Source organism: Capra hircus, chromosome 11 (genome assembly GCF_001704415.2).
Source record: "Capra hircus breed San Clemente chromosome 11, ASM170441v1, whole genome shotgun sequence".
Lineage (NCBI taxonomy): Eukaryota > Metazoa > Chordata > Mammalia > Artiodactyla > Bovidae > Capra > Capra hircus.
The window spans coordinates 28,318,580-28,331,211 of record NC_030818.1 but is presented as its reverse complement, the minus strand read 5'-3'; the positions used below and the strand labels follow the sequence as shown (position 1 = coordinate 28,331,211).

General features: G+C 48.5%; 1 protein-coding gene across 1 annotated transcript in view; it reads right to left on the bottom strand.

Moving 5' to 3' along the window:
• Positions 1 to 12,432, bottom strand: part of EPAS1 (endothelial PAS domain protein 1) — a 92,517-nt gene extending 80,085 nt beyond the window's left edge. The window contains exon 1 of the mRNA XM_018055188.1: positions 11,828 to 12,432. Within this exon, the coding sequence (XP_017910677.1) occupies positions 11,828 to 11,853 (26 nt within the window). The 5' untranslated portion in view covers positions 11,854 to 12,432. The remainder of the gene's footprint in view (positions 1 to 11,827) is intronic.

The following is a 12,632-nucleotide window of genomic DNA, read 5'->3' as shown; positions in this document are numbered from 1 at the left end:
AACAGTGGAGCACTGAATATCCTTTCACAGTGACCAGACTCAGAAACCTAGACTCTATGATGACAAAGGGCAAGAAGGAAGAGGATGAAAGCCCATCAAATTATTAGGAGGAAGCAGGCTTCACCATCAAAATGAGAAGATGAGATGAGCATCACACACTCCTCCACAGAGCCTGATGGAAGCTATTTAGAACACAGCAAGTTGTCCCCTTCTGGTCTCCCACTCTAGACCCCAGGAGGCATTTCTTACCCTCAGGCATGGTATAGTCTGAAAAGAAATATATTCTAGAGCAAGCTGGGCACATTTGCAGATGACTGGATTTCCTGAGATGCAGAGGGCATTTTCAGTCTCTGAGGTCATTCTTACAAAGGATAACCATGGTACCCTCCACCCACCCTTTGGTGCTTATGCTAGAGTCAACTGGAAGATAATAGGTGTGCCCTGGGCATCTCCCTTAGGTTCAAATAACCCAAGAGAAGCAGGCACTGCTCTTGTGGCCCCAAGGCAGCCCTAAGGTTCCATCATGTCATGACTAAGATATCACGGTGTCCTCAACTTCTCAGCACCAGCCTGGGCCTGACCCCTTTCTCCCATACGTTTATACAGCTCCAGATTCAGCTCTGGAAGGAGCCGATTCACCAGCACTGGTCTGTACACCCTAAATACTCCTACCTTCTCGTTTAACTCCAGCTGTTCACCCCACTGGAATGCCCCAAACCCATCTGCCTATCTAAATTCTACCTAATCTTCAAGACCTAGCTCTTAATGCTCCTCCATTAAACCTCTAACTACTCACAGTACACAAGATCTACTTACCCTTCTTCACACTCAATTACTATCAATCTTCCAATTTGCTCAGTGTTTTGTCTGAACTCTTTTTGACTTCCTAACAAGACAGCAACATCATAAAGATGGGGTGAGGACAACCTTTAACATCAACCATCTTGTATGATTTTAAACAAATCAGTTTAGGAATTCTTTGACTCACCAACTAGACTCTAAGCCCCCTGAGTGCAAGGTCCATCTAAAGCCTCTCTGAAACCTCACTGCGTGGCATGGCACCTGAATTTAGTAGGTAACCTAGAATGTTTGTACACAGTGATGATGGCAGTAGCCCCCCAAACTTCACTACACGCATGGTGGGGGATCCAGGAGGACGGGTAGGTTGATCAGAACAAAGGTTTCTGCCTAAATCGCTAACCCTCTGCACTAAGCCCAAAGTTCATGACATAAGATCAAGTTACTGAGTCTACAAGTAATTACTGAGCACCAAGTGTGGGCTTCTGTTTTGAGTGCTGAGAACAAAAAAAGTTAACAGGGCTTTTGTTCCTGGAGGGCTTACTCCCTAAGTGGTGATCAGAGACAGACAGACACACACACACACACACACAGAGAAAGCAAACTCTAACAGCAGCATCCTCGTAGCACGATACAGACTAAAGGGCACGTAAATGCAGGGGGAACCAACGTGCTGCAAGTTAGGAAGGCTCCTAGGGAAGAGGATTTCTAACAGAGAGGGGGTACTCCCCTACACGCCCTTTCCCGCCTGGCCATTTTAAACTTTCACCTGGAGTAAGTACTTTGCTGTTTGGCTTGCACTTGCCTTGGTGTATTGGGCATTCTTAAAGTGAAGCCCTGACTTCACAATACTTGCCTAATGCTTGCATTTGATGTAAAACCATGAGTCAACCACATCTGTCTATGGTCTTCTGGTTGTTTTTTGTTTTTTCCCCTTTCTCTTTTTTCTCTTGTCAAGGAAAATTTTAAAAGGGCTCAAATCTACATGAACAAGAAAAGCACAGTCCAAGAGGCAGGCTTTCCAAGTGACCCAAGAGACATCGATAAAGCAACTGTATGTTTTTTTTTAATTAAGCATGATTTTAGGGACTCAAAATGTGCAAGATGTTTACAAGGCACATAAGAAAATTAGACATCCTTGCCCTTGAGCAACATGCAATGTTGCTGGAAAGACAAGACCACATGAAATGTCATTAGATAACAAGGAAATATAATCAGGCAGGCTCTCTGGCGAAAGCAACCAAGAGCTAGAAAGGAGTGGAGGGGGAGGTGCCCTACAGAAGGTTCTATAGGACCTGGGGGACTCGGCCTCACACGGGGAAAGAGGAAGATACTCGAGTAGAGAGAGAAACGGGGAGAACATCTGAGATGGAGAGACTGGGTTGAGGGAGCAGAGGAGGGAGGGAGACCCATGACTTGGGGTGAGAAAGCCCTTAGGGTACAAGGGGAAGACTGGCATATTTGGGGTTCAGGAGGCTCACTGGGTGATGGTGAATGGGGTGCTGGGGCTGAAGTGGGGTCCCTTATTGTCAGTGAGATGAACTCCCAATGCTGTGTGGACTGCCCTTGGGAAGAAAACTGGACCAAGGATCTATGTCCACATTCAAGCTTTGAGTGTGTCGGCTAATCCTTGGAAATCTCTAAGAGAAACATGCAAATCCACAAAAGGAACTCCCCTGCCCCCCTAAAGACTCTGTGCTCCAAGGACATGACAACCCTGCCTAAAATAGGGGCAGTAGCAGCACCACGCAAACTTGTTCTGAGAGGCTAGGAAAGCTATTGTATCTGAGCAGCCAGACTCCCTCCCAGCCAGTCACATAGCAGGGAAATGCATGGGGGCGGGGGCTAATTTCCAGAGACTACCAGAAAGTTCGGGAAAGTGGGGCAGCCACACAGTGGACCAAGATTTCCCCCTGACATCCTGACCACCTCAAAGGGCCTCGCCAAATGGGAGGGGCATGTCAGCAGCGCCAGGACATGCAGAGCACAGCAGGGAAGCCAGAATGCTGTGAAGGGGCTGGCTCCCAGGCCCCACCCACCAATAATTCCCCTAAATCCTTGGTACAAAAGAAAAGACAGACTCCTGCAGCATGGCGGTACGGTTACTTTTATAGAAGTTTCCCTGTCACCCGCGAAATGTGACCTTCATACTTCTCTTATCTTAATATCTGGATAAACACGTGTTGTGCAAGCACACAAATAAAGGTTCTAAAGGTGAAATGTGGTGCGTCCGGTAACACCACACAGCTCTTGAACCCAGGCACCAGAAAGCTCTTTCAGCTCCAGAGAGGACTTCTCTCTCTCTACCCTGGGCACCAAAATTAGCTTCATCAACCTCAGCCAGTGCTGGAGTGAAGGCTGCCATTCTAAAATAGCATCTGAGAACTCTTGGAAACACAGGAGAGAAACACAGGAGAGAAACACAAGGGTGTGTAGTTTACAGACACTGAAGAGAGCAATTTCACTGGAGTGCTTCTTAAACCAAGTACAGAGGAAGGAAGCATTATTGTGGTTTATTCTGAATCTAGATTCTTCTAGCTCCCTGAATTTCCCACATGGCATACTTTACATACTGTGATATACTTAATTAAGCTTGATTATCTTCATCCAGAAAAACAGTGCAGAGGTCATATGTTCTTTAAAAAGTAGTTATCAAGTGACCTGTGCTTTGCTTGCACAGTCCTATAATTCCTAGAACATTCTGCAGAAACATCATGTGTCCCACTCCCCATACATTTAACCATCCGGAATTGATTTTTCAAATTTTGTTTTCAAGTTCTGAAGAATGGGCCCTTGAACAGACCCTCCCAAGCACAATTTTCTGTTGTTTCCACATGGAATTCATAAACAGAGTGCGTGCACTTAAAGTTAAAGCCATTCTTTCCTGCAACTGGGTATGACGTACTTTCCGGGATCTTTCTCAATACTCCAAAGTGTTTCAGAAACAGGAAGTCGTAAAGGTAGGAAGGAGGCCTGTAAATATTTGCTATAATTACTCATTAGTAATGAGAGTAGTTAGCCCTGAAGTTTGAGTCGCCCCCTTTGTGCTCGTGCTTAACTACTTTGTAACAGGAGTCCAAGGGGACATCCAGGTCCAGCTCTAGCTTTCACTGCAGGTGGTGTGGCTTTCTTCTTTTCACAGCTCAAATTTGTCAAACACAAAATTAGGATAATATGTTGCCCTTCCTTCTCTCTGCCCTCTATACAGAGGCAGTCAGAACAAATCTTATTCGAAGTGCTAACAATATGAAAAAAATTTTTTTTAATCAAGAGTAAAATACACATCTTAAATTGATGAAAGTAGGGAAAACTACTAGGCCATTCAGATCTGATCTAAATAAAATCCATTATGATTATACAGTGGCGGTGACAAATCGATTTAAAGGACTCTATCTGGTAGACAGAGTACCTGAAGAACTATGGATGGAAGTTTGTAACACTGTACAGGAGGTGGTGACCAAAACCATCCCCAAGAAAAAGCAATGCAACAATTCAAAGTGGTTGTCTGAGGATGCCTTACCAATAGCTGAGAAAAGAGGCGAAAACACACGTTTGTTAATACAAATACAACATTGAGAGAGAGAGAACTGTCCGACTAGATATCCAGCACAGTGATTTCAATGATTATTACATAAAAACCTCCCACCAAAACCAAACATACACTTTGATGTATTTTTAAAGTATATATAAAATGCTTCTAAATAGATTGAGGCCATGTGTCCCCTTATTCATAGGGAACCACTGACTCCTCACAGTGATAGGTCATAAGCAAGGAGACTCAGACTGAACATGAGACCAAAACTGTCAACTAGAGCTGTTACAGAATTGATGAACTTCTAAAAGACTCTCATATTGGCTGTATCCCCAGCAATTGAGAGCAACCAACACCACAAGCAGGGTTCGTTAACCTCCAACATTACAACTATGACTTCAGAAAATGGACCCATTTCCTCACTCATGTATTTTAGTACATAGTCTCATCCAATAAAAGCATTAATCTGTTATGATTCCTAGCACTAGCCTCTCAGGTTTGATTTTTTTTTTTTTATTGGAGGGTACCATGGAGATGGGATGCAGAAAGTCACTGGAGGAATATAAGGAGAGATTTCTAACAATCCACTTCCTTGGTTTTGTAGAATTGGGAAAGTAAACCAGACAGGGGCATGGCAAATCAATATATACACATTTTTAATAAAGTTGTTTTCCTTACTGACATACCATCTTTTCTGAAATAGCTTTCCACGTGAGAAAAGGAATTGCTTCCCAGTCATTATCTCGCATAGAAGTTACTTGTGACTTTAAAACCCGAAGAATTTTTCCAAGTGCGCGGCGGGGGCGGGGGGAGGGGCGCGGAACATGCCTCGTAGGAACAGGCAAAGGTTCCAATAGTCATGCCAGATAAGTTTTGCTGATGTGCAAGTGATCTCTGGAAACAGTCTAAGGTCGTCAAGCTAACCGGTAGTCTTAAAAATTTAGGGGGAATTAAAAAAGACCACTTAGAAGTAGGTAACATTCTGGTCCGTTCCACACCTGTCTTCTTGACTCCAGAGGGCTCACAGGGCCCTGCCACTCTTCTTGAGACCAGACCACTGGGTGACAGATTGCACCCAATCTCTACCTGAAAGAGCTTCCCTGGTGGCTCAGATGGTAAAGAACTTGCCTGCAATGCAGGAGACCTGAGTTCGATCCCTGAGTGGGGAAAATCCCTAGAGAAGGACACGGTACTTGGCACTGCATTCCAGTATTCTTGTCTGGAGAATCCCATGGACAGAGGAGCCTAGTGGGCTACAGTCCATGGAGTCACAAGAGTTGGACATGACTGAGTGACTAACATTTCATTTCATTTCCACCTGAAAATCACAGATGCTGCGAATGGCACGCCATGCACGGCCACCATACACACGATGTGCAGCCGCCAACGTGGCTTGCTTCTCTCCTTAATGATACATGTTCATGCAATTGTGTTTTAGAGCACTGGGAAAACTCAAGAAGCCCTTCTAAGTTCACAGTGCAGAGACCAACGGTGTGATGACTGTGAAAGCTTAGGACTCATCAGAGAAAGGGCCCTATAAAAATGCACCGTACTAGTATTGCAATGATCATAGCTATTCTTTAGTCTGCCCTCCATTCTCTCCTTCCCGTGATTACAATTTCAAAAGATCAGTAGAGCCAGAGGCTGTTTTGTGCATCTTGATTTGGAGATGGCTCTTCAAAAGTTATGGAGGAAGAGCTTCTAACAGGTTCTTCTGCACAATGGAGTCCAAAGTTTACAGTAATTCCTGAATTATTGCTACAGCAGTTAAGAGTGGGAAGTGGAGTGCTTCCCTGGTGGTCTAGTGGTTAAGAATCTGCCTGCCAATGCAGGGGACACGGTTCAATCTCTGGTCCAGGAAGATCCCACGTGCCCTAGAGCAGCCTGGGCCTGTGTGCCACAACTATTGAGCCTGTGTTTTAGAACCCGGAAGCCAAAACTACTGAGCCTGCCCGCTGCAACTAGCGAAACCCGCTTTCCCTAGAGCCTGTGCTCCACAACAAGAGAAGCAGTGATAAGCCTGTGCACTGCAAGTAGAGAGCAGCTCCCGGTCCTTGCAACTGGAGAAAAGCCCACACAGCATCGAGGAAAAGCAATGAAAACTAAAGAGCTTCCAGGGCTTCCAAGCCTGCCCTTCAGATCTTCAACCCCTGTCTGCATGTCAGGGTCAAAACAAGTGATGAGTCACGAAAGAGAAAAGTAATTATAATAATTATAAATACAATAGCAAAAGCAGTTATAATTTATAGAGTACTTGCCACAGGTCCGGAATGGTATTTATAGACATCTTAGGTAAGGCAAGGTGGTGTGGATCACTGATTAAGAGTAAAGGCTCCGAAGGCATTTTGCCCCATTTGAATCTGAGCCTCGGCCATAGGCCATACTACCTATTTGACCATTGGCATCTCGCCTGTCTATGCTTCAGCTTTCCCATCAGGGAAATGGGGATAATAACAGGGCTTATCTTACGGGTGGTTATGAGGATTAAAAGAGCTCATGCATGGAAAGTTCTGAGGACGGCACCTACACAAACAAGACTGAGGGTTTTTTTTGTTTGTTTTGTCCTACTGCAGATATAATTAATATTAAGGACACACACATTCCTAGTATGTAAAAAGACCTCCAATAACTGTTTGAGGATGGTAGAAAATGTAAAGATAAAATTTCATGGCCATTTTAAGAAGCAGTAACAAAATGAGCTACATGAGAACTAAGCCTGTGCAGGGCACTGGGCTCCCCACCCCCCATTACCGAAGGCAGACGTGTGGGTGGACAGACAGGTGGGTACAGGTAAGGTTAAGCCACACTACAGAATTTTAACTAGATGCACACGCCAACCTCCTCCCCCATCTCCAAGACAGGGAGAAATACTGGCGGTAAAATGTGGACTTCTTTGAGACCTGAACAGTAAGATCCTGAAAGGTAGGGCAATCACCAAATCAGACATCCAAGAGCAAGGGCTCACCTTCTTCAGATCACAGAACCTATGAAAGGCTATCAGCGCTGAACTGACTTCCCTTGCGGGGAACAATACTTATATCCCTAACACTAGCAGCCATTCAGAGACTCACAGACCACCCTCTGAACCCCACTCACAAAGCCCAGATTAAGAAGCTCCCTCTCCCTTCTTGGTCTTCCTAGAGTCTAGGCTGTCTCCATGATTACCCATAATGAGACCGGATTCTCCACCCCATCACTCCCAGACCCCTACTAGGTGTCTGCCTTCATGCCCCTCACCAAAGCAAGTGTGCAAAGAATAGCAAACATTCAACTCTGGGGGCCCTTCTGTCTATGGTGTCAGAGAATACCCCAGGGATGCTCTTGAACCCTCTACTTCTCATCACTCCTGACACTAACTGACCTTCGCTTAGAGCCAGTCTTTATGCTGGTATCAGAGCCTCTCCTGTGTGATTCCAGGGAAAACTAGGAACCCATTCTCCCACTCCCAAATACACAATACTTTTCAATAATTATGCTTATATGTGATTAAGAACTTCTTTAGCTTCAAAAGATTTTATCTCAATAGAAAAGTGACAAGTAAGCTGCCAGCTACCTATATTTTTAGGTAAGCTTCCTTGTGTGTTCTTCCCTTCCCCCAAACAAACTAAACAACTTAAAGACCAAGACTACATCCCTTATTCCTTCATGTCTCCTCAACATTTTATCCAGAGAGGGAGTAGGTGTTCCATACACATTCGCTTTCATATTGGTTTATATCATGGTATGAATAGCAGAGCTGATTTCATCATGACACTAGATATTAGTACTGGGAGAGTGAGGATAAAGGGTACTGTGAATCCTGGGAGCAAACACTGTTAACTTCACAATATTGGCAAAAGCCCTACCTGCTATGAACTACAAATGAAGGTCAGTACCAAAAGCAAAAGGGAAGATTCATTAGGCTAAAACAAAAAGTCATGTTGCTATGGGCCAGAACTGAGAGGGGAAGAAACAGCACTACTGGAGAGATTTCCTGAGAGGTGGAAAAGCCTAAATCTTAAGATAACTAATGACAGCAAATATTTTCAAATGTATTGGGCTAAAATCCTGAAGTACTAAGAATTACCTAATTGGTTCTGTTTTATTTGTAAACATTTTACAGAATAGATTCCTAGAACACTGAGGATCACCCTACATACAGAGAGAGAGACAGACCGACTGATTTACGTTTGAAGTGAATTAAACAGTTTTGTCTCATGGTTTTCACTCCTAGTGAAACTGCCAGCATATTCAGTACAGGAGTCAACCTATTAGCCTCTTGGATGTCTCCACTGACAGGTAGTTCTCTACTTCACAAAGCAATCTTCTCCACTGGGGAACAGTCCTTGCATAAAACTGTAAGATTCCCATCAGCAATACTGAAAAAACCTGTAGTCAGAGCATTCTTTTGAACTTCACAAAAGCTGTGTGAGTTAAATTTTATTCACCTGAACCTGTACTGTGTTACATCAATTTACTACATCCAGTAATGCAATTGGAAAGAGAGATCAAATGTTAAAGGAATGTTTATAGAAAATATATTTACATTGAGAAAAACTGCCCAGCAATATTTTTGCCTTTAGATTTGAATAAGAGGTGGACTTCGATTTTACTTTGGCAGGAGAGATTTCTGATCCTCTTTCCATGGAGGCCCCACACTAAGCAATAGAAGCCTTCTGGGAAGGAGCTCTGAGCTGTCTAGCTTTAGGAATGGACTTTGATCCCTGAGCATCCAAGGATCTGCTTTACATTTATCCAAACCACTCTCCAATCCCCATGTACCTGAGAACTTCCAGACTGTTTCCTCTTTCAGGGAAGGGACTCAAAAATTGTCTGATCAGTAAGTGAGTAGCCCAGACATTTTCTAGCTCTTCACAGTCCAAGAAACCTGATTAAAGAGACCTTCACTTCACTCCTGACAGGTGAGCGCAGAAAGTGAGTGCAGCACCCTTAGCAAGCTTCTGGCCATCTCTGATATCAGCAGGAATGCCCACTACCACTAACAGAGCACACTTTGAAACCCTCTGTCAAGGCCAGCCAAACGTTTAGAAAGTAAACTTTTTATTATTAAACATTAACATCTCCATCGACGCATGAATGTTCTGGAACAAAACAATCGTGCCCACTTCTTGAACGCCTGTTGATAGAAGAACACTGCGAATGTTCCGTGCATCTTGCATTTGGGGGAAGAAGAGACTCTGCTGAACCAGAAGAATCACATCTTAAGAATCTATACACAGAATCCTAACCTGAAAGCCTCATACGGAACTTGTGAAGCACTCTGTCAAAGCTAGGGATCACCACTTACATGACATACCAAAACTTCCAATGCGCTGGTTCACGTATTTTAATTATACGTTGGTCCTTCAAGGAGCCTGCCCCCAGCAAACAGAGCCAGACTAGAAAAGTAAATATGTCTCAAAACAGCCCAACATGAATTGGACAGCCTCTCACAGGGCTCCGGATGGTGAGGGACACAAATGTTTGCCCTGCCAGTCTGCGACATAAAAACCAAGGGAAGTCGCAAAGCAGACAGGCAGGGCCACCGGCTCTGGCCTCCTAGACATCTCACAGGCAATCCCCACAGTGGTTCTTAAACCTGCTGCTCTCGCGAATAATTCAGAGCCTGATTACCCGACTTTTTTCCAGCTCCGATTCTGGCTCCCTCTATCTCTAACAAAAGAAGCACCACAGTCAGGTATGTCGAAATAATTTCTCCCCTGCTCCTAAGCTTCTTGAAACGATTAACATATGTTAACAGCGCAGAAGCCGCGCGGGAGAAACTGACGCTTCACACATCTGTCAAGACTGCCGTCAGGCCCCACCTCCGCGATTGCAACATTCGCCGATAGGCATCACAGTTGTAAAATGTACAATAAGTTCCCTCACGGGCCTCGGAGCTGACTATAACTTTGTTTTTTGATTGTTCAATCATTGTTATTGGCAGACTATACTGGGCTTGCAAAATGCGTTGGAATCTTAAAATCCCTTCCCTGCTTCGCTGCCCTTCAAAGACAGAAGACTCCAGGGCTGCTCCGAGGCCTCCGGGGGCGCGCGCCCGCTGCGATCTCCGGGGGCCCAGATCGGCCGGCCGGGGCAAGACTCCGTTAGCCATCTCAGGCCTGGGGGTGCCGCAGTGACGCGGGAGGGGCAGCTGCGGCCGTAAATTCAGAGTTAGGCTCAATCCCCTCCCCTTCTCCCTTCCACCCACGGCAATCCGGGAGCGAAGGGTCCGGGCGCTCCGCCAGAAAGGGCGCGAGTTGCTCCTGTTTATCAAATCCTTATCGGTGCCCCGAGATGGGAACCGCCGCTTTCGACCAGAGGATACACGGTTTCTGGCTCCGGTCCCGAAGTCGGAACACGAGTAAATCGACCCAAGCACTGAGCTCTTTGGGCTCCCCAGTTCGAGGCCAGTCACGCCCGCCCATCGTGGCTGGGTTCCTCATCTCCGAACCACCGTACAACCACCCAGCAGCTGATTTCCGGAGGCTCAGATCCTTCAGCCGGCCCACCACGCGTTCGATTACAGTTCCCCGCACCCCAGCCCCGCCAGCCACTGTCGAATACTGGGCGGAGAGCTCCAGCTCGCTGGGGCGGCACGAGTGAGGTTGAGAGGAAAGGGGAGCCAGGCTGCAAGCCGCGCACGATTGCAGGAGGCAAGGTGGTTCCCACGTCTGCGCGCCACGCCGTGCGCTCTCACCCTCGCCGGGAGAGGGCAGGAGGGCAGTGAGAGTTGGCCCGTGTTGCCTCTCACCCAGTGCCGAGAGGCTGGCGAGGGCAGGCGGACATATCGTGGCTGCCCTTCTCTGTCCTCTTGGGAGAGAGACACCGGGACCTGCCGGAGTGCCCCGTGTCGCCATCCCCTCCCCACCAGCGAAGACAGCTGCTTCCGCGAGGCAGCCGGGCCCACTACCCACTCTCCCGCCGAGGCAAGCTGCGGGATGAGGAAAGGGACTTCTTCCAGCTTCCGTGGGGTCTGGAGCCCTGGAGTGAGTCCCTTCGCTGCTCCCTGGCAGCTCTGCCGGGGCCCGTCCCAGCGCTGCATTCGGCCTCCGGCCCCGTGCCAGTGCCGGGAGGCAGCGCGGGCAGAGCTCATTAGAAGGACCCCACGGGTCCCGAGGAAAAGAGTGGGTGCTGCCCCTCAAGCGGGCCGTGAGAAAGTTGACTTGAGCGAGTCAACCAACAAACGTTTCAACAAGCTGGCGGCGTGAGTCTGGTGCGGGGTTTGGAGGGGGATGGATTTTGGAAGGTACCTCGGGAGCACCTCCGACCTCTAGGGCCATTTCCTGGCTTCGTCGTCCGCGCAGATTCCCGACTCCTTCGGGCCACAGAACTCTCGACCGCGAAGCCGGAGCGGCGCGTCCCCAGACTGGACACTTGCGCTCCCCTGCCAAACCTTCCAAATCGATCCCTGGGTCCTCAAAATCCCCTCCGCGCTCGTCTCCCAGCGGCGGTCCCGCGGGGCCCCGCCACCCCCACCCCGGACCAACTCCCCTGCCGGCTCGGACGCCCGCTTACCTTTTCTTCTCCTTGTCAGCTGTCATTGTCGCTGGGGCCCTTTGAGGCTCCGAACACCTGAGCTCCAGGGCCGGCGGGGGCTGCAGCCGCTACTTTCGCTGTGGCCCTAGCCCACTCCTCGAGGCCCACGCCGATGTGAAAGGTGCCAGGTGCTCGCAGGTCCCGAGCGTCCGCACGGTCAGGTGGAAGTTGCGGGCGGCAGGCTCGGTGCGCGGGAGGGGGGTGGAGAACGGTGACGGGGAGGAACCTGTACCGGGAGGCGGGGTCGGGAAAGGAGTGGAAGGACGCTGTCAAACGCAAAAAAAAAAAAAAAAGTAGGGGGCGGTGGGCACCGAGCAGGGGGCTGAAGTTTCTTTTTCCTTCGAAAAGAAGTCAGGAGTCGCTTTTCTGGGTTTTCACAATACAAGAAGCGGCTTGAAAACGACGCGAGTTGCCAGAGTCTGGGGCCGGGCAGACGCGGAGGCTGAGATGACCATACAGTCTCAGGACACTGCCGAGGATTGTACGGCCGCCTCAGGAAAGCTGGGGCGGGAGGCGGCGGGCGCCTGAGCTGTGCGTCGGGCCGCTCCCGAATGTCGGGCTCGCGGGCCGGTCAGCCCACTTTAAAAACTCCGGCGGCCAGCGGGGGTGGGGAGGGCGCGAGGGGCGCGGGCGCCGCGGGCGGGGCCGGGGGCGGGCTCGAGCAGGCAGGCAGGCCCCGCCCCCGTCCGCCCCGCCCCGCCCCCGTCCCCCCGCCCCGCCCGCGCCGCGCGCCGGGGCAGCCCACGGCGTCCCGGCCAATCGGGAGGCGCGGCCGCAGCCTGTG